Source organism: Mixophyes fleayi, chromosome 3, assembly GCF_038048845.1.
Source record: "Mixophyes fleayi isolate aMixFle1 chromosome 3, aMixFle1.hap1, whole genome shotgun sequence".
In the NCBI taxonomy this organism is placed as follows: Eukaryota; Metazoa; Chordata; class Amphibia; order Anura; family Limnodynastidae; genus Mixophyes; species Mixophyes fleayi.
This window is the reverse complement of record NC_134404.1, coordinates 314362123-314384939: the sequence shown is the minus strand read 5'-3', so window position 1 is coordinate 314384939 and position 22817 is coordinate 314362123. Positions and strand designations below refer to the sequence as shown.

Genomic DNA, 22817 nt, shown 5'->3' with positions numbered 1-22817 from the left:
GAATCGTCCCCATGGTATTATGCTCCTGCCACCATGCTTCATGGTAGATATAGTGTTTACGTTACAATGTGCAGTATTAGGCTTGCACCTAACATGGTACCTAATGTCAAAAAGTTAAATCTTGGTCTAATCAGACTATAAAATCTCCCTCTACTTAGTATTGTAAGCAGAATTTGTTGTATATTTTTTTTGCAACCTTACTACAAGTTTGTGACATACCGGGGATTTTGTTTTCCTGTGGACAGTTTCTCCCAACTCTACCATGAAAGTCTATAACTGTCAGAGTTGCCATAGGCCTCTAGATGGCCTTTCTAACAAGGTCCATTCTTGCACAGATGCTCACTTTTGGAGGACCGCCTGATTGGTTGATTCCTGAATTCTGCATTATTTTGTCCCCTCCCTTGCTATTTCCCTGTTTACACAATACTCTGCATGCAATTGAACTGCGTAGTGAAGCAAAACATGTGCTGCCTACAGCCGTATTTCGCTAACACTGATAATACATATGTACAGATTGGACCTAAAAACAAGTAATAGTAGAAACTCTTTTACTCCTTTATATGCCTAATACTGTGGACCTATTGATGGAGCCGTTTGCAATGAGCGATCGCAAAGCTGAGTTTACCACGCGTTTCACTAGACGCTCCCGCTACAAGTGTTTTCTATTTTCTGATTACTAAGGGAAAACTGAATACTTTGATGTGTTTCCACTATTGTCAAATATTAGTAATAGTAATTATAAGTAATTGTATCAGTTATACAATATATTAAGTACTGCTTAACTGTGATTTATTAATATGTGTAATTATTGTTTTGTGTGAGTGAGCTAAAATATTGATCATCTTCATCATAGTGTATTTATAAGATCTGACTGTAGAGTATGATAACATTCTATATACAGTTATATATAATAAATGTAACAGGACTGCATTTAAATAAGAAAGAACCTACATTTTGGCACCTGACAGTAACTTAGTGAGTGATGTATCTTTATTACTGTGGGCTAATTCACTTGTTTCTCACTGATATTTATCCAGCGAGTCACATGGGTTATAATACTACAATTATTGCAACTATAACAAACAACTATAAAACAACTATATTTTGTATTAATACTAGGAAGTCAGAGCTTCTATCTGGAGCACACAGATGATATACTTTGCCTGACTGTGAATCAACATCCAAAATACAAGAATGTTGCTGCCACTGGACAGATAGGTAAGATATCAAAATACATATGTCATATTCAACATGGGCTGAAGGAACAAGCATTTTCAGCCAGCTATTAGGGCTACGTTACACACCAATGCACTAGCAGTAATGGTCAGTGGTATGGCTGTAGTGTGATACACAAAAGGGCAACACATATTTTCCAGTCTTTGGAACAGATGGGCCCTCTGGTACTATTGCCGTCTTGCCCCCCTACGGAGCAGAATGGCGGAGGACCTCACTGGAGATCCCGAAGTGCAGGCTGCTGATGTTTCCATTCTCCAGGCATGGCTGCCTGGAAATATCACAGATTGGGTAACATGTCCCTTACAACATGCTGAATGTGGTATGGGGGAAATGCCCCTTAAGCACCATTAAAGCCCTCTAATGGGGGTTCTAGATTGTGAACTATAAAACAAACGTAGTGACACTTTCTCTGTCTCAATATATTCTACAGGTAACTAGGAAAGGTTGCTGTGTGTTTTATAGGAAGGTACTTGGTGATGCTTTGAAGCTAACACATGACTGCACACAGAGCATTAACTTTGCTGCAGCCTCTTGCATCATACTTCCATCGCCACCTTCCAACCTCATATCCCTTTCTGATGCAAGACGAGCAAAGTTGGGGTTCACTGTCATCCATGTAAATGCATGATAGCAGCTCTTAACACAGCTCCAATATATAGTCCTGTTGTACATACATGTCTAGACTAGGGCTGACCATGGCAGCAAATAAATGACTCATTTCCCCTATTAAATTTTGCATATTACTGCTTTAAATTAGTATTTTTCGCTATATACATTACACTGTTTTGCAACATTTGTCTTCTTGGCTATATAGTAACCAATTGAAACTATTCTCAAAATATCTATTATACTGTATTATGTTGAACTAAGTATAATGGAACTCAAGAATGTTGAGTGAATGAGTGATCTTACGTAAATAAAAAACAAACAAAACATGTTTGCCACAGATAAAAAGGTTAATGAACACTGTAACAGGGCATCTTATTACAGTGACGGCAGCCATTAACTCTATCAATGTATTTTGGTCCAATGGCAGCACTGAAGCAGGTGTCACTGTTGCTGTAACTGTTCATGATAAAGTTTGTTTTGGACTAAACGTTCTTCGTATTTAATAAAATACAAAGGGGAAGCAACATTTAATTATATATTAATAAGTTGTGCATTATTTTTTTTTAGAAATTGTAGCATTCAGCCATATTTAGTTTTATATCACATTTAGAGCATTGTACCACAACAAGCATTTTATTTGTAAATATTCAAACTAATATAGTGTCACAGTCAGGTTAAAATTATAATAATTAATTATGATTAATCTCTTGATGCGATGTTGACCTTTCTGTTAAGCTCTGTAGCATTATACACTAAACAATAGTTCTATATTTCTTTCTTTTCCAATCATTTCCATACTTTAAACATTTTGTTTTTGCATGCCCCTAATGCTGATTTATCTTGCTTCAGCATTAGAAATATTACTTATTTAAGTTGTTGGTTTGCCCTGACGCTTCCCCATTTACCATTGCTCTCACAACGCAGGTGAAAGTGCAGAATATTCAGGTAAGGCCTACCCGCCACTGTCATGTGTGTTCTTCCAGGTCCTCTCTGGCCCAATCATTATGTCTGTTGCTGTATTGGGCTCAGATACACATCGGCCATGTTCCAGTCTCTGCATGGCGACTTCCATCCCGATGTCTCACACATTACATAGACTAGTCATTTCCCATAGATCACAGTACTCCTGTTATCACAAGCTTGTAGTATGTCAGTTTAGCTTTGCATAGTACATTTCTAACTTGTAGATGTTGTTTTAGTATACGTTTTATATATGTCTGTGTAGGTCTACATTCACGCTATAAGCCTCACATTCCTCAATATCTGCCAGGTTTCCTTGCAATGTCCGCAGCTTGGGCTTATTGCTGGAGTGTGGACCTATGTGTGAATTTAGCAAATATTCACAAATATTTCCTTTTTTGGCACTTTATTATGGATTTTCTTTATACAGGGGCTACACCTTCCATTCATATCTGGGACGCCATGAACAAGCAGACTCTGTCCATCCTGCGGTGCTTTCATGCTAAGGGCGTTGGGTACATTAATTTTAGTGCTACAGGGAAGTTACTGGTGTCTGTAGGCGTCGATCCAGAACATACCATTACCGTCTGGAGGTGGCAGGAAGGTAAGTACCAACTATGAAAGCATGGTAAAAAAAATGTTCCACTTTAAAAGTAAATTTTACCTGTTCCCCGCCTTAATAATAATAATAATAATAATAATAATAATATTTTGATAGATGTCCCTGCCCTTGCACCCCCGCCATTTGACCATTTAACAGGATCCAGCATTTACATGTAGCCAGGACCTCAGCCAATCACATTTGACGTTGTTCAGCTGTCTGTAGCAGGGGAGATATGACACTGTGGCACAAGGCTTTCAATTAGCACCGCTTTGTCGCATCTACTCTGCTATGGAGAGATACCAGCAGCGCCAAAGTTGACAGCCAGAGGTTCTGGTTATATGTAAGTGCTGGTACCCTGCTAAATACAGAGAATGGTGGAGGTTCCAGGTACCAATACATTGTTTGCTCTAGGTATTAATGGACATCGTTACAGAACACTGAAATCTGGAATATTATGTTGTATGATTTTATGTGTTGACCTTTCCCAGGTGCTAAGGTTGCCAGTAAAGGAGGACACGTGGAGAGGATATTTGTTGCAGAGTTTCGTCCAGATTCAGACACACAGTTTGTATCTGTCGGAGTCAAACACATAAAGTTCTGGACACTGGCCGGGAGCGCATTACTCTATAAGAAAGGGATTGTCGGATCTGTAGACAATGCCAAAATGCAAACCATGCTTTCTGTTGCCTTCGGTGCTGTAAGTTTTATACTCCATTCAAACTTGAAAGTTCTGTATGTAATGTGGGTTCCAACATTATTTAAATTGTTTTAAATGTAAGGTCGGAAACCATTTAAACTCTTGTAGCAATTGATCAATCAGATCTAGATAATTATGTATTGTGGAGATATCCTATAAAAAAGGAGGAATGGAAATTCTCATTAACTTGTCTTTAGGTTTGTCCTTTGTTCTTCAGTTTGTGTAACCATATATACTGTCATTTCTTCTTCTACTTCTGCCTCATCTTATGCTGATGAGTAAAAAGTGGGTACGATTCCATTAATGTCACATTTAAAAATGTAGTACCGTATATACTCGAGTATAAGTCGACCCGAATATAAGCCGATGCACTTAATTTTACCACAAAAAACTGGGAAAACTTATTGACTCGAGTATAAGCCTAGGGTGGGAAATGCAGCAGCTACTGGTAAGTTTAAAAAATAAAAACAGTGCTGGATATCGTTAACACTGGGCTCCCAATAATACAAACGTGAGGTTGTAAATGAATATATCAAAATTTATTGTTATTAAACATCAATAAAATTTTATAAGTACATAATATATACCCATATCCTAATAAATTGTACACAAATGGTTAAACTAAATCCTCTGCACTTGGTATCAAGCCTAATAGGTGAACACAGATATAAATAACATTCACTAAAGACAACTCAGATCATTAATATATAAATCAATGAGACAGTCTGTGGATACTAAATACATGTGCCAGTTAAGTTTATTCGCTTTTAGAAGGTGATGAGCAGTTACTCCTAAGTGTTCAGAACAGTATAGTAATTTAGGCTTTAGTAATGCAAAAGATGCTGCACATACACTAAATAGAATTTGATATAATAGCTCAGATAAAGATAAGTTTGATTTTGTTTGCTGGAAGAAACATTTTAACAGAACAATACAATTTGCTTTGTGTGATTTAACCCTTATTATACTTGAAGTTTGGGATGTTTTTAGACTTTTCAATGATTTCACAGTTATGCAAAAGATTCTTCAGACACTTATTAATAGGTGACAAAAAATGAAAATATTGGACTTATAAAACTGCTGCAAATAATTGCAGTGGACAAGTCAGGGTACTCACATGTGTCTCTGACCAGCGGGGCTAGATGGAAATGTCCCGGTCTTTAGCTTTGACTGACAGGCTTCTTTTCATTTAACTTTATTGTTCCATGTGCAATGAACACACAAAAACGGGCTACAATAAAATGGTGGCTGACAGTGATCCACAGAGGCTGCAGATGCCTGCAGATGAGCAGGGGAGACTGGAAAACGGAGACCAGGTAAGTGGGACTCGAGTATAAGCCGAGGGGGGCTTTTTTCAGCACAAAAAATGTGCTGAAAAACTCGGCTTATACACGAGTATATACGGTAAATTATCCTATAGAGAACAACTAACAAAAACATCTATTGTCGTAATAAAGCGCAGTAAAAAAGTACTAAAAAGGACCAAAAAATTATGATGTTAAACTAATATATATCTACTAATTGATCCTGTTATTTTTGCAGAATAGTCTGACTTTCACTGGTGCCATAAATGGAGACGTGTATGTCTGGAAAGATCACTTTCTAATCCGGCTGGTGGCTAAAGCTCACACAGGCCCGGTCTTCACAATGTACACAACTCTGCGCGATGGGCTCATTGTAACTGGTGGAAAGGAAAGGCCGTAAGTAGATCTAATGCAGTGTGAACCACACAGTATAGTGTTAGTACCTCCATACACAATTATGGGTTCACCATGAACATCTAAATATTTTGTATGTAAACACTAATATGATTTTATAGGATATATGTGGCCTGCTGACAGTGCGGGCGGCCATTCTGTGAGCTTAAGCAATATTCATTAGAATGCAGACAATCAATTCAGTAGAATTCCACTTCCTGCTTCATGCCTCAGTGATGTCACTAATTCCTAGTGAACTGGTAGTTTGTGGCTTAGTCCACAAAATGGCCACCCTCAGTGTGTTTTGACGACAAGGACACGTTAAATCTAAAATACAACTGTCCATCTGGTGAACTATTTCCCCCGTGGGGCTCACAAACGGAGAATAATTAAAGCCATTGTTTTACTGTATGATTAAAAAAGAAATTTGTTGTGATAGCATGCAATGATACCATATTTACAGACTCCGTTCAACTCCATACTTGTGAACTTTTGCTCATTGGCTTCAGGGAGATCCCAGGGAAGGTGGGCGTGCGGGGGCGGGGCTTGACAAATCGCATCATTTTGACCCCGCCCCTAAACGATTGTCACAATTTTGGCCGGTTACAGCAGGGAGCGGGGCTAAGATGACACGATATTTGCGTCATTAAGCCCCGCCACTTATCTATTGCGGGGGCGAGAATCAGGAGGTTGCACTGCTCTCCTGGGAGCCCGGGAGGTCTCCCAGACATTCCGGGAGAGTAGGCAACTATGCGTTAAGGAAAAGCAGCTAATGAATCTCTAGAGACTGAAGTGTCTTTTACAATTCTGTCTCCATTACTGAAGTCATGTTGTCTTACCTGTCAGTCTTTGATTAAATCTTGGTCTCCATGAAAATGGCCACCTCCATAGGCAATGGACATAGGACACAATTTCTGAACTGTGTCATCATGCCACAAATGGCGAAGCCAACCACGTCTTGTACTGGCTCAGCATCAGGGAGACTGCCAGACTCTTCAGGGAGTGAGGGAGATCACCCCTAGTTCAGGGAGTCTCCCTGACATTCAGGAAGAGTTGGCAAGTATGTTCAACTCCTGAAATGTTTTTCATTGCAGGACCAAAGAAGGTGGCGCTGTTAAGTTGTGGGATCAGGAGATGAAACGTTGCCGGGCGTTTCAGCTTGAGACTGGCCAGCTCCTGGATTGTGTGCGATCTGTTTGCAGGGGCAAGGTATGACCACCAGACATCCAGAAGCTCAGTTCTTCTTAGCATGCAGGAGTTTGTTTTACCTCAAACCCATTGCATTTTTCCACAGGGCAAAGTGTTAGTGGGAACTAAAGATGGAGAAATCATTGAAGTGGGAGAAAAAAATGCTGCTTCCAATATCCTTATTAATGGACACGTGGAGGGAGAGATTTGGGGCCTGGCGGCACACCCCTCCAAAGATATCTTCCTCACCGCAAGTAATGATGGAACAGCGAGGATATGGGATCTTGCTGATAAAGTAAGAAGAGCGTAAACAACCTATGTATAACATGTAAAAGAATCTACCCAGTAACCTGTCTTCAAGGCCATGTTTTCCTCACAGCTCTTGTAGGTATGTGGCTCTGGGATTGATTGTTTTGTCTAAAATGCTCTGCTCCACAGAAGCTTCTGAACAAAGTGAGCCTGGGCCACGCGGCTTGCTGCGCAGCGTACAGCCCCAACGGGGAGATGGTCACCATCGGTATGAAGAATGGAGAGTTTGTTATCCTGCTTGTGAATTCTCTGAAGGTGTGGGGCAAAAAGAGAGATCGCAAGGGAGCTATACAGGACATCAGGTATAGAATAATGTATAATAACATATATAGACGTTTACACCAGACTTTCAAAAAGTTTTTTGGAGAACTTCTGGTTGCTACATGGAGAGCAGATTTTTGAATTGGGGGGGTTGTCCAGAACTGGACACGGGTGTAAAATAATGACTATAGGGGAAGCTCTCAGAAAATATATAATTAGCGAATTTCTTTTGTCTCGTTAGGGAAATGTAACAGAATAATGTATTTATATGTGATTGGCCGTGTACTTAAGGCAGGTATTGGATAGCACTAAAATAAATACAATATTTTCTTATTTTCTAGAATCAGTCCTGATAACAAATATTTGGCTGTCGGCTCTGCAGAGAACACGGTTGATTTTTATGATATTACTCAAGGTTCATCGTTAAACCGAATCGGTTACTGCAAGGACATCCCCAGCTTTGTTATTCAGATGGACTTCTCTGCTGACAGTAAATATATTCAGGTATATATATATTCACCTTCTATACCACACAGTGATGCCGGTAAATTTCAATACTGTAGCACAGGAATGTTCCCACTTTACCTTTAGTCATTTTTATTGAAATTCAAACTCTCTGCAGCACATCTGTGTTATTTCAATGTAAACCTATGTTACAGTGGAAATAATGTAATTGTATCATTACTATATGTAGATGGTCACAATTACATTAGAGCTCATATATGAAAACCGGTGCAAAGGGTCAAGGGAACCAAATCTTTGCTTTCATGTAGAAAGTACTAGATAAATTACAGAAGAGTTTCACTGTGTGTTTGACTGATTTGTTGATATGGGTAACAATTCTATTTCCTATGCACCTGTTTTAAGAACACAGTATTTAAAAGTTCACCTGGGGGGTTATTTCATATCATGGGATTCAGAGCAATATAATCAGCATCAGCAAATCGAATATCAGCCTAGTATAGTAAAACTAAAAATAATATCAGATTGCTTGCTATGGGTTACAGCACATGTTCGAATGGCACGATTTTATTAAAAGGGTTTGCCACTTTTAGCCAAACCCCACACTCTGCCTTATGACCTGCCCGCTCTCCCCGATCAACTCCCCCTGTGCCAGAAGTAGAGAGCTGCTTCACACTGTGAGCTCGGGAAGATTGCATTGTCCAGTCTTCTTCTTAAGCATTCACTACACATCTATCTTCATGTTTCTTATTTGCTGTCTGAACCATTTACATAATGATCACATTTTCATTACCTCTTTTATATACTTTATTTTCTATATATGCGGAGTGTCTTATTTCATGTCTAAAGAGGTAAATTGCGGTTCTGCAGCTCACTGTACACTGCAGTCTTCTAGCGGTTACTTGCAGGCTGAGACTCATGGGAGTTGTAATCCATAGTGTTCCATGTCATAGCCAAGCACAGAGCGCAGCCACATCCATCTACACCTACCTCAACCACTTTCTTTTTCTTATTAATTTTATTCTCTCATACTCTCTAATGTCCTCGCACTTCCTGTTTTATCATATGTCCAATGTCTTTCTGATTCCAGGTAGCTACTGGTGCTTACAAACGTCAAGTACACGAAGTGCCATCTGGGAAGCAGGTAGTAGATGGGTCATTCATAGAAAAGATTACCTGGGCCACCTGGACAAGGTAATCCAACATCTAATATATTTATTTATTTGCTATTTATCTTTTTTATTTTGCTGGCCTAGTGGGTGCGCTAGACATAGATTATTTTCCGCCACAATCCAGAGAGAAACAAAATTACAAAATCAACAAAGTTCATAGTTGAGCAACAGGAGTCAACAAGTAAATTAATTTCAGGCAGCTTGTACAAAGTATGAAAGAAATGAAAAAAAGGCATTGAGAGATAGAGAGGCATTTACAGATGATAGGAACGATAGGATATATGTAAAAGGGTGATAGAGGAGCAGGTAACTTGTGATGACGGGGCAGAACTGATGGTTTAGGTTTAGGAAGTATGGAATACTAGTATGTGAACAATATTTCTGAATACCAAGACCAATCTCTACATGCGCCTCATCCACATACCTGTTAGTTCATATTAATGTCAGACCAAAGCACTTCAAATTTTATTTCCTTTGCTTTCATTTGCTATAATCTTTGACAAACTAACCGGGGGTTGTTATTATTTGGTTATCCCTATACTATCCAGCTGAGCAGTACTAGTATACAGAAAAGCAACTTGGGCTGGAACCACCAGAATTCATGGTGAACTCCATCTAATACATGTTAAGGTTTGGATGGAAGCAAAGTGGGACATTTGTGAAGTTTGTACGTATATTAAGTTGGATGGAATTGAACTGGCGTTGGCTAGGAGCTAATGGCAAATTAAATGGAAAAGACAGACGAAAATAGTCAAACTAACTAAATTACTAAAAAATGAGAAACAAGAGACTAATTAATGGCACAATTTCTATTTCATATTCTATTTTATTTTTCTGCAAAGCACCACGGATTTTCTCATCATCATTTAAATGGATAAATGTTATGGAAAATAATGTATTTGACATTTGCCCCAATGTCAGTAAATATGGAAAAAGGATAAAAGTGTCAATCAGATGAAGAGCATAAGTGCAGCCAGGAAGTAAATGTAGACTGTGCTATTTTGTACAATAGTGGGAAATGTTAGTAACATATGTGAACGTATAGGGATTAATCTTACGGTGTATATTTTGGGCAGTATCCTTGGAGATGAAGTGATGGGCATCTGGCCACGTAACGCAGACAAGGCGGATGTAAACTGTGCCTGTGTGTCTCACACTGGGCTCAACGTCATTACAGGAGATGACTTCGGCCTAGTGAAACTTTTTGACTTTCCTTGCACTGAAAAGTTTGTAAGTACATTTACATTGTATGAGCATGTTTACTGCAATGGATGCTGCTCAATGCTAGTTTATTTTATTTTTCTAGATGGGTAACACTTTAACGGACAATCCCTTTTTATATTTGTTTCTTTTTTATATGTGTAATGTAAAGTATGTAATGCAGTTGTTACGATTCCTAGCAATTTCAGGAAGCAGCAACAGAAGTATAATAAACCAATGTCTTTATTCAGGCAAAATACATAAACAAGGATTCAGTTTGTGGGATATGCAGATTTCCAGGTAGCCATATAAACAGGTATAACTCAAATCCACAGATATGAACAGGTGTGATCAATGGCAGGACAATTCACAGATCAACAGGTTCCAAGTAATGACAGATACAATTAAAGTAATGAGTTACCCCAGTCCAGGAGGCAGGAGGCTGTGCAGGGAACTAGACAAACTGAGTCCAGTGACCAAGCAGAGATCAGGGTAAGCAGAATCCAATAGCCAGGCAGAGGTCAGGGTCACAAGCAAATAAGCATAGTACAATAATCAAGCCGAGGTCAGGGCAACAGGCAAACAAACCGGGTCCAGGAAAATCAGGCAGAGGGTCATAACAAGACGTCAGCAGGCATTAACAGGAGATTAACAGGAGACGAGCAGCAGCCAGGTAAAAACGATGAACTGCACAGAGCACAGTTTGCGGCAGGTATTTGAAGCTGTGAGACAGGTGCAGTTCTAATCAGGCAAAGGGATTAACTCCTACAGGCATGGTGAAAAGTTCAGAAACAGAACAGCAGCACCTCTGGTGGCTTTGAGGTACTGCTGCTATATACAAAATATAGGCGTAACAGTAGTATACATGAAGCTGCTAGTATAGCTGTTCCTTGGCCTGAGAGTTTAGCGGCAGGATCAATGGTTGGTTTTGCCACACAAGCGTGTAGTCGCACCGGACAAAATCTGAGCATTCAGCCAGAGGAGCTGGTTACATTCAGCATCACTAGAACTGGTTAAAGCAATCAGAGGACAACTGCGCACACAGGCCTTTATTGGTGTTTATCATATCACCAACATGCCAGTAAAATTTCCTATTGTTACCACAATATTGGCTAATTGCCTGATATCCGCTGCAGTATCGTAGTCTGTTTCACCAGCACAGGTCTACTTGTATCTCTTCTCTTTCACATAATATCCTCTCTGAGCTCTCCTGTCAGTCTTATGGAGGTGTGATAACCCCCTCGTAGTATAATAGGAGTGTGACCTAGTGGTAAGGCATGTGTGGGACCTGATCGGGGGTAGACAACATTAGGACTGTGGCCAGGTTCAGAAAGGACCGAAATGATGACAGAAAGCAGGTGACGCGATATCAGACGCCACCTCGCGAGTTTACAGGAAGTAATAGCATGCAACTGTGTCTAGCACATACATTCTAATAGGCACAATTAAGCTAATATATTTTAAGTTACAATCCTTTTAAATAATGTCCAGTGTCCACATATGTGTAGTAGTAAGTATACTATCTGTTATACCACACACCATCACTGGTTTTAATTCCAATGGAAAACTTTGCAGCTGTGTGTATTATGTCATTTAAAACTTAAATGTCTATGGTTTGAAATATGTTGCTAGAAATAGTGTATATATAGAAACAGACAGATATTTGAATAATGTGTTGTAATTATGTTTCTCTCAGGCCAAACACAAGCGTTACTTTGGTCACTCAGCACATGTGACTAATGTCCGCTTCTCGCATGATGACAAATATGCCATAAGCACTGGAGGAGATGACTGCAGGTAATGCCACTTATCAAATGAAATGTCATGACATATACACTAATTATATAATAATCCTAACACAGTAACACAGTAAGGGTCATTTCGGAAGCTTCAGAACTGTAGACCTAAAGCACAGGTCGTTTTGGGACGTCATAATCCTATTTGTGTGTAATTGCATGTGTTCATACAGGTTTGTGCATGGAGTAACACGTTTACTGCAGGAGTGTAAAGTGTAGCCTGTGAGGAGTGGTGTTATGTTAATCAGAAAGTTCCTTATTGAACCAAGGCTAAGAGCAGCAATGCGCCTCATATTGTTCCCATTATTGTGCCTAAAAGAGATTTTGTGTTACAGGAGGACATATTTATTTTTGGTTCAGGGGGTGAAGCCTGCACTTTTTGGACATTCTAGTTTAGTTGGTGGCCACAGTATGTGCACCACCTGTGGCACAAAGGTCTTTATTTTGGAGGTGCCAGTAATCAGGCATCAGCCTATCCACCAGTTTATACAGGAAAGTGCTTTTATAGGTGCAGTCTGCCAGTGTAATAACACTACTAATGTGACACATGAAATACATTTTCCCTCCAGTTACTCTCTGGAGCTTTGTGCGAGCAATATGTCAGGAGAACTTTGTAAAATATGTAATAAATTAAGGGGTGGTCAAAAAACAATAGTTGTCTGTATCTGGAAGTGACAGTTTTCATTTTACCACCATGCACATCCCAATCTCAGTCCTGCAAGTGGCCCTCAAAAAGTTTGACCAGAGGCCCTGCCCAAAGGTAGACAGTGAGTGAGTGCCTATGTATGCTCGAGACGGTCCAATCCGCTGCCCGTCTGCATATTTTGCGCTTGGTAGGTGACCTTTAGTGTATGGTTTGCGGTACGACTGACATATAACATCTATTACAATGCATCAGACAAACACAGCAACATTGTACATATTGGGCCAAGTTTACGAAATGCAAAACATTCTTTTTTGTAGGACTCGCGCACTTCAGTTTCCGCAGGTGCACAGAGGTTTAGGAAACAGGATGTTGATGTTTGGGGAGAAAGTTACTGTGGGCGGAGGTGGGTGGAGTGAGGGCGCTCAGTGTATGGAGTAAGGGGAAAGGGTGCAGATCTGTGAAGCAGAGCAAAATCAAGATTATCACACTGAGATAAAAGGGTGGAGAGGGCACATTTTAAAGGGTGTATGGTCATTTCCGGTCTGCAATGGGATTTGTTGCAGCATCTCTTATCTGGAGGAGATCATCTTGTCCTCTACCTTTAATGGGGCGCATTTTTCTTCCAGCTGCACTACGGGGGCAGCGCATTTCTATGCAACACTTTGCCCAACAAATCTTGAAACACACAAAAGTGCCATGTGTATGTCATGATTACACTAAGCCGTGAATGAAACCACCATTATTTTGGGCAAAACCACAAACCTCTTGTTTAGGCTGGGTACACACTACAGATGTACATGCCGATTCATGTGTACATATTATACACATTTTACAAGATTTACCTTCAGATCTGTGCTCTTCATCTGTCATAACCATCAGCTGAAATGATTTTGAAGTAAATGTATGAAGCTGGTTTGAAAAAGTGGAGATGTTGCCTATAGCAACCAATCAGATTCTAGGTGTCATTTTGTAGAATGTACTAAATAAATGATAACTAGAATGTGATTGGTTGCTATAGGCAACATCTCCACTTTTGCGAACCTGCAGCTTGCTAAATTTACCCCACTGGCTCTAACCTCTATGGAGATCCTGATTGTGTGTACATACACACTGCAGAATTGGAAAGACATCATTCCATTGCTGAACGAGATATAGTCAGTTTGAAAATCTCTATCAACGATTTCATGTGTTTTGGAACAATAATCGTTCATCGTTCCAAGGTACACACTACTGTGATATTGGCACAATCAGCCGTTTATCATCCAGTTGACCCGATAATTAGCTGAAAACACTGTAGTGTGGACCTAGCCTTAATTTAAAAATTTGTTGTAAAGTGGTTGTATGTCTGACTTTTGATGAGAAATTGGCACTTCTGCACAATGTGTCTGTTCAGCATTTTCTGCCTCCCCGAAAACAAAGGCACAATTCTAATTTGCAGATACGTTTCCCAAGAGCGGAGAGTAGGTGTGCAGAGAGGACCATCAAGCCGCACAAATGCAAAATAAAAGCAAGGTTCCAGGTCCAGAGGGGGGTGGGGCACTATGAATCACATAATTTTGGGTTCAAAATGACGCGATCATGACAAATCAGTTCAAGAGGGCTCACGCAATCATGACGAATCAGATCACATCCTGCCCACTTCACTAAGAAGCAGGCAGGATGCGCAAGATCTGTCTCCTCTCCCGGGGAACAACCCAGAATTTGGAAGTCTCCCGGACATTCTGGGAGAGTGGTCACAGTATGAGCAATTGGTTCTGTGTGTCAAGAGCACTTCGTAAATGAGGACTATTGTGCCTGGTGTATTTATAGTGTATTTGTGTTGTTTTTTTCTCATGCTGAGTAAACGAATAAACTCAGCCTTATATAAGTGTTATACTTTTTCAAAGGTGATACATTAATTCTATTATATTCTTTTACTTCTTTCTTTGCAGCGTTTTTGTGTGGAGATGCCTGTAAGGGCAGAGGAACATTGGTTTTACACTGGCTTGAACTGCGTGGGGTAGTTCCCTTGGTCTCTGCTGCACATATGTCCTTGTAACATGCTGCATGATTTAATGTGTTACTTATACTGTAAAAAAACAAATGGGATAATGGAACCCATACTGTAAATTATATGGATAGTAGAAGTTGCTGAGGAGTTCCGTGTCCATATAATGGCACAAAACTGACTGCTTTATTATGGATCAGAGAAATCGGTGGTGACTTCTAATAGTCTTATAATTTACAGTAGGGTGTACATTATACTTTATAATACATAAGTTTCTATAAAGAACACTGAAGTGATGACATCAGAACTTACTGTTAATACGGAGATTATTTACATGAGTTATACCAATTTGCATCACTTGTGTATTATAACAATGTAAAGACTGTGATATTATTTTATTTAACTTAGGATAGAGAAAAATACTTTTTTGTACAATGCAGCATTTTACTTCCAACAATACTGAGTTATGTGTCCATCCAACTTGACATCCACCAAACACTGTTTCTTTAGCCTTTCATTTGATTTTAGATTTTATATTATTGAGAATCAAAATGTTTACACTTTATTAGCCATTGACATTGGAAATGTGGATTTATTTTATTGACGGAAACGATAGCAGCGCTGCATACTTAGCGATAATAATTGCACATTTTATTTAGAGAAACAACTAAGAATAATCATGCTATTTTTGCATTTTATATTTTACATAAGCCATGTTTGAAGCATTTGGACTTTTATTTTGCATTTGTTTGATTTTTTTACCTCATAAAGTGCCTTGAACTATTTATTGTCAGCCAGGCTCACAGTACAGTGTGTGGCAATGTACCCTCGATGATGGCAGCTTTCTACTGAGCGATGTTTTGTCACTCATAGTCATCATTTATGTGACTAAAATCTCTCAAATACTATGAAACAAAGGCAAAAAAGCAATCACTGTGTAATATGGGATTATATGTTCTGTAATGGTGTCTGTTGATTGTAGCCTAAGTTAAGTCTTCCTCCGGTGCTGACAGATGTGCTCCTCCATTTTGTTTCTTCTGGTGACATAGACACTGCTTTAGCTCATTTGTTTCTAAATGATCTTATAAAGTGCCACTTAATGTTTATAAGCTGTAGTGGATCGTTCCCAACATAATGAGAACAGCAATCACTCCCATCTCTATGATGTGTGCCACAGGAAAACAAATATTATTTTATTTATATTATCGATTGTTCAATGATTGAAATTTCAAGTCCTTAAATGCTACTAGCAGGACTTGTAGAACAGATCGCTTTGAATAGCCTGGTCATTCAGTTTTATTTTGATTGATTTGTTTGCTCTTGACATAAAGAATAAGTTAATTAAGATTTAATTATATATATTTAAAATATAATTATATTTATTTATTTTGACCCGATCCTTTGTTCCAAAATATAACCCCCCACCCCTCTTAAAATGTGTATTCTTACAGAAAATTGCAAGGAAAGCTCTTTATAATTAAGCATCGATTTTATGTGTATATGTTTTGATCTTTTTGGGGGTGCTTGGTCTTAATAGGACAACTAAACCCACAAGTTGCCTCATGTAAAAATGTGACTACTTACATTCACAGTTATACATGAATCAATTCCAGGACCTAATAAGATAATGTTATGATTGTTGAGAACCTCCGACTTCCTGGCTCTAAGCTAATTTGAGGACCATGCAGGGAGCCTTTCAGTGCCTGAAATGGCTGATAAAGAGGACAATGGCTCACAGTCTACAAAATGACAAAGATATATTCACGTCATCGCAAGTGTTCTGTTATGAAAGCAGGACATTAACACCCTCAGAAAAAATGATTCATAGCTCCCAATCTTTCAGTCCCCAGCAGTGGGACAGGAGGTGTGGCCACGCCCCCAGAGATCTGCGGTCACGCCCCCAGAGAGCTGCCTAGCGATGTAAAGCACTAGGCTGCCAATTAGAAATCTCCATTCTCCCAACATTCCTACCCGCGGGATAGCAGAACAGTCCTAAAATCAGGACATTTGAGAGGTATGATTAATTGAATCATTATTTCAAAACAATAGTTTATGTATTATACAAATCTTCAGACAAGCATAAAACCGCAGTGTGGAATGAGATACAGACACTGTGGCTATATCTAATGTGCCATTTTAGTACTCTCCCACTGAGGGACGTGCTCTTCCGAGATTAAATGGGTTCTGTTAAAAGACCCTTGTATACCAAAAACAATAGCTTAAAGCTTCGACATGCTAAAAGTAAAAATGATAGATTATTTTTATTTTATAAATGTTATTTGTTTCCTAATAGTTACTGGATTATTTTATATATTGTAATGACACAATGAAAAAATTAATAATTTTATTCATTGAATTTCCCTTATAAATGCAGATTGTTGATTTTATTAAGCTTTAAATTCTTAAAATAATGTGTATTTTTATTGTGCATAGCAGAATAAGGCATTTTATTTTCTTTAGTGTGAAATGCTATGATTATAGCTGTTTACATCCCTTTACAATGTGTGCAAATGTTGTAGAATTTTATATGTATATTAAGTGCCCCAAAGAGCATTAAGTATGTATGTTATTGCAAATATTATCTGTTATGTCTGATCAATGCCTTATGTTCATCTTTAATATGCTCCTTAAAGCTAAATTACCACCTAGGAACCATTTCCTTTTTTTTTTTTGAGGCATCCCTCCCCCTATTCGGGGTCCCAGGAGGCTGCTCCCTGGCTGAAATACAGGGATGAGGGGTGGTGTGAGCAGAAAGTCCAATCATAAGCTCCAATCAGGAGGTTGTGAAGTTATTAACAAAATTAATTTTACGGTTTTGTTTTACCCCTGGACCCCCAACAAAATTGTCTGTATGTGGCATCCCACTGGGTGCAGATAGGGGGAAGGCTACCTTAAAAAAATAAAAATAAACAATTGCTAGGTGGTAGTGCTTTAAAGAGAACCTGTCACTTTCGACTTAAAACTAGTGTTTCATAGTCCTAGCGCAATATGTAAGTGTACCAGAAATATCTACGTTTTCTATGCTCCACCTGCTCAGGAGAGAGCGCTGTACGATAATGCCCTATACTCAGTCTGGGGAGCTGTCTTCCTGCCTGGCGAGGGCTTGTAAGGCAGGAGAACGGAGACATAGAAAACCGTGCCTATAATGCAAAACGACTGCACATTAGCATACAGAACGCCCATAGAAAACCAACATTTAGTATACAACTACATAGTTTAAACATGTGTTAAATCTAATGTGACAAGTTCCCTTTAAAGTGGGCGGAACTAATATTCAAGCATTTTAATTCACCTGGAAGTAATGACATCATTGATTCATAGGCTGTATTCTCATGTATACTACGTCATCTCACAAATGGTTGCCTCCAGTATGTGCAGACGATGGTAACACTAATTCCAGATCGGTACACAGGCTGTTTGTATTGCACTGAAAGGACTAAACAGACTTGTAACTATGGTGATCACCTTGTTTGCCTATGTCTTAATGTAAACCATACTGATTGTATCTATGACTTCATAAAATACTAGTGTGAGATAACAATGAAGTGACATATTATTGGATGGCAATTGATCAGGATTATTTAGCAGGTATAGGATAATGGAATAAAGTTCTCTGGATCTGATGTTGTTCAGTGGATTTCTGCTTTATTCCCTAAATCTGTACCATACTGTAAATTGATATATCAATGTATAAAATTATTTTTAAATCATTCTTTGTGCAGATGTCAAATTTTTTGTGATGAATAAATCTGGTGTTGCATTTTTTATTGTTTAAGGTGTATTCTTTTATCAGGATAAAATGAATTAACGAACACTTTTATCCTTATACTCCCTCTATGTTAAGTATTTTGTATGGCCTAGGAATTAAAGGGGAGCTCTACCTTCACAGAATCCTAATGCCCAGACATACTGGAAAAGGTGTTAATGCCTTGATACAGCGATGCAGACAAGAACACTGCAGTGCAGTTTCCTGTCATGTGTTAGACACAACTTGTATATTAAAGTATATTTCTCATATACCTATTGGGGCACTGATGATGGGGTATAGAGGGTCTAGGCATGAGTTTGATACTTTAAATTGACTTCACCTAGTCTGAAACTCCTCCCCTTCTAGATCCACTCCTTACAAGGAACTCGGTGCCAGCAGGAGTAAGGTGCGTATCATCAAGGCTGCACAGCTAATGTGGCCAGCAGCATCTAGACAGCCTCATGACAAGAGTGGGCATTCAGTGCCTCCTGCTTCCACCCCCTAATCCCTACAAGGGACTGTCTTAAGGGGTTTCTAGTCACTTCTCCTGTAGGTAATGATCACAGTGAAGCACTGCTACTGTGCCAACAGGAGCCATAGTGCTAGACCAGTGGAGCGGCTTCAGGTAATTGAACTCCCCACTCCTGACTGGAAGTCCACAGTCTCCTGACTGGAAGCCCACAGAGGGGACCCCAGAGTCCTGGTCAGTCCCAACAACCAGAGCCTGTGCAGGCATGCAGTGCCTTCAGTGTTAGGGAAGCGAATCTGTATACAGCAGCCCCTCACTAGGCGCAGTCTGGCCAATGATTGTTTCCTCTGAATGATGGCCATGTTTAGTGATGGGCCCTAGGGGGATGTGCAAAACCCCATACAATTTGGCAAATCCTCCTTGGCAGCCTTTCCTCCTCTATATATCACCTGTAGGAAGTACTAGCATGAGAGAGGTTCTGTGTGGGTTCTGCTTACATACTCTGGCTGGAGATGTGTCTATATCTACATTCATTTTCGTTTGTGCTTGTGAACAGTCGTTTTTGGCTCCTCTTTATCTTTTATGTTTGAAAAGGGAGTAATTCCAGAGTTAAAAGCAGAGGTGAGGAGTCTGTTCCAATTTATAAGTGCTCAAAATGGAAGTCAAAATTACATCAGGGTTTATCAGAATGAATCCCAAGCAGAGTAGCTCTGTAATAAAAATAAAATAATTACTACCATTTTGAAGAAAACGCCTTCCTACAGAAAGTGGGAACAGCTATGGGCTCTAGATTTGCCTCCTGCTACGCCAATATTTTTATGAGCGTATGGGAGGATGAGTTCATATAGGAAGATCAAAATTGGGGGGCAAATCTGGTGGAATGGTATCAATATATGGACATAATATTTGTGTGGAAGATAGAGAAGGAGTCATTAGAGTCTTTTTGTGAATACTTGAATAAAAATTTGTATAATATCCAATTTACCTTTAATATTAGTCAAGAATGTGTAAATTTTCTTGACCTCACGATTTACAATCAAAAATGATCTATTACATACTAAGACATACACAAAACCCACAGATAGCATCTCTTTCATAAACTTGGATAGTCACCATCATAGGAATTGGCTGGACAATATTACGACAGGTCAATTTACCCGAGTTAAAAGGAATTGTACAGAAAGTAGTGTATGTGAGGAGCAGATAGCAATATTAAAAGCACAATTTATGGAGAAATGTTACTCAACAGAATGCGTAGAAGGAGCCTATAGCAAAGTGAGCAAGAAGAGACAACAGTTGCTAAAACCCTGGGAAAAGACGACACCACATCGAAATGCGAGTTGGCTTTTATCACCCAATCGAATATAAAACAAAAGATATGAGAATATTTTTAAAAAAACACTGGAAGGTTCTTAGGAGTGACCCTATACTCAAGACTTTATTACCAACAATACCGAAATTTATTTACAGATGGGCACCTAATCTGAGGGATAAAATAGTTTGCAGCGGTCTTCCACATCATAATAATAGAAATCCAATTCAAACAGTAGGACTTAATAGATGCTGTATATGCCTAACATGTAGAACTATAAAGAGCAGCACCTCTAAAATAACCAAATATGAATCCACAACTACTGGTTCCAAATTTAAAATCAAAGACTTAGTCACATGCCAGTCGAAGAATTTGATTTATTTGATACAATGTTTGTGCAATAAGCAGTATGCTGGAAAGACAAGCCGAGCCTTGAAAATCAGATTAAGTGAACATCTTCGAAATGTAAAGAAAAGTAACATCCACCATTCGTTGTCGGCGCTCTGTAAAACCAAACATGAATGCCGCATGGATTCTATCAAATCATTTTGTAGCATTAAAATCATTAAGGACAGCTAGAGATGTAGGGATGAAGAATAGAGGCTAGCGAAGGCTGAAATGGAAAGCATTTATACCTTGATTACGTTGGTGCCAGATGGTCTTAATGTCGATTTCGAGTTGAAATAGTTTTTATGGGAAATGAGGGATCATTCTATATAATAACAATATACCCCTCTTATTATTCCCTTCAAAAGGAGAATACTATTCCTTTTTGAGCAACATTTTTTACTGGTTTTTTTTAGTATGATTAGGTCTGTCCCCTCATTATGATTTTCCCATTTAGTCATTCACCCTGATCTTTATATTCACAATATCCTTTTAGAAATTCGGGTTAATATGATTCAATTTGATTTGTGAGAGTTTATATGTGAGAAAGCAGATATGGGCCATTTAATGTATGACCAAGCAGTGAGGGATATACGTAACAGGGACATTGCATAATACTTTTGTTGTGACCTCTAACTTTTTAAATGTGATTATTACATTGAAAATAATAGGAACGTTGTCTCCAAGTGACACAATGGTGCTATAGCTTCTAATCATGAGATCAGCATTTATATATTACTAAACTATATGGCAACTGCTATATTTACAGTAAATACTTTAATTCAGGATGCTTTGAGCAAAGGATTAGATTTGGGACATGGGCAAAATGTAAGAGCTTTTAGTACATTTCTAGTTCAGCTTGATCAGAATACTATTTTACTTCAGGTTTCAGTGTGCAGGACTGTGACATCACTTTTATTTTATTGTATTATTTCATATAGAAGTAAAAAAACAATAAGAGAATGTTATGAACGAAATTGGTCAGATATTGCTCCTTGTGTTTGGCCCCAACAGCAGGGTTCTATATCTTGGGTGCAGTGTTCCATTGCTGCCTAGATAGACTGAGATGCTCAGAAGTTCTACGCCCTCATTTGTGTTACATCATGGTGTGAGGAAAGATGAGGCTGCTTGTTTCAAGTCACATGGATTGAGTGATTAATATATTTTTACTCGTGGTCAGGGAAGCCAGTCTTTCTTGCGTTGACGAGCTGTGTAACGAAGCCACAAAATCACTAGTGCACAAGAAAACAAAACAAAAAAATGATACCTTCCAAACTATTGTTAAAAAATATAGAATATCCCTGACTACTCCACCGTGTTTTAGAGTATATTTTTGCTTTTACCATTAAATCCTTTCCTCCAATGCAGTATCAGGACCCAGATGGTGAGTTTTGGTTCACGCTTAGGAAACGGGGCACTGGAAAAAGAACTAATTGCTATTTCTATTTTATGTTCCTCCAACAACCCAGCAGGGAGACATGTAAAAGAGCAGAGTAGAACCTAGACTACACTTGTCTGAGTGTGTTGGTCTGTACCTCACTACAGTCTTGGAGAAAAGGGAGGTTTTCTGCTTCAGGAAGACACAGATGGAGAAATGTCTCAAAGCAACACTAAACAAGAGTGCGGAAATGTCCAAGAATGAACAAACGATCTATTGTAAGAAGAAAACGCATCCCTTCCTATGACCTTCATAAAAGATAAACAGCATCCAAACGATGGATCTCCTGAGTCCTGGTCAGATTGATTGGCAGACAATAAACCACATGCAAGGAGTGAAAGCTAGTTGTGAGGGCAAACGGATGGTACCACTAATTGTAATAATTATTGGTTGACAACCTTAGGTTGGAATGAGGGAACCATATGGAGTTTTGATTTTGAGAAAAAAAAAGTATGGAGCTCTATGGGAACTGCCATGGGATCTTTCTTTAAATCCCTCATCTCTTCTCAGTCCTCCAATCCACACCACCTCTTTTCCAAGTTTAACTCTCTTCTCACCCCCAGCCTCCCCACACCCACCCCCTTATCCCGCTCTCTCTGCCCCTCACTTTGCCTTCTTTTTCTCCCCGAAAATTGAGGC

At 39.0% G+C, this 22817-nt stretch overlaps 1 protein-coding gene across 2 annotated transcripts in view; it reads left to right on the top strand.

Moving 5' to 3' along the window:
* EML6 (EMAP like 6) overlaps window positions 1-18589 on the top strand; it is a 131047-nt gene extending 112458 nt beyond the window's left edge. Inside the window, exons 33-45 of one of the 2 annotated variants that reach the window (XM_075204045.1) lie at window positions 1120-1218; window positions 2770-2790; window positions 3236-3409; window positions 3898-4106; window positions 5649-5806; window positions 6898-7012; window positions 7098-7286; window positions 7430-7602; window positions 7903-8065; window positions 9114-9217; window positions 10272-10425; window positions 12092-12192; window positions 14769-18589. In XM_075204045.1, the coding sequence (XP_075060146.1) occupies window positions 1120-1218; window positions 2770-2790; window positions 3236-3409; window positions 3898-4106; window positions 5649-5806; window positions 6898-7012; window positions 7098-7286; window positions 7430-7602; window positions 7903-8065; window positions 9114-9217; window positions 10272-10425; window positions 12092-12192; window positions 14769-14793 (1685 nt within the window). In that variant the 3' untranslated portion in view covers window positions 14794-18589. The remainder of the gene's footprint in view (window positions 1-1119; window positions 1219-2769; window positions 2791-3235; window positions 3410-3897; window positions 4107-5648; window positions 5807-6897; window positions 7013-7097; window positions 7287-7429; window positions 7603-7902; window positions 8066-9113; window positions 9218-10271; window positions 10426-12091; window positions 12193-14768) is intronic. The other variant, XM_075204046.1, reaches the window with a different exon arrangement.
* The last annotated feature ends 4228 nt before the right edge of the window (window positions 18590-22817 follow it).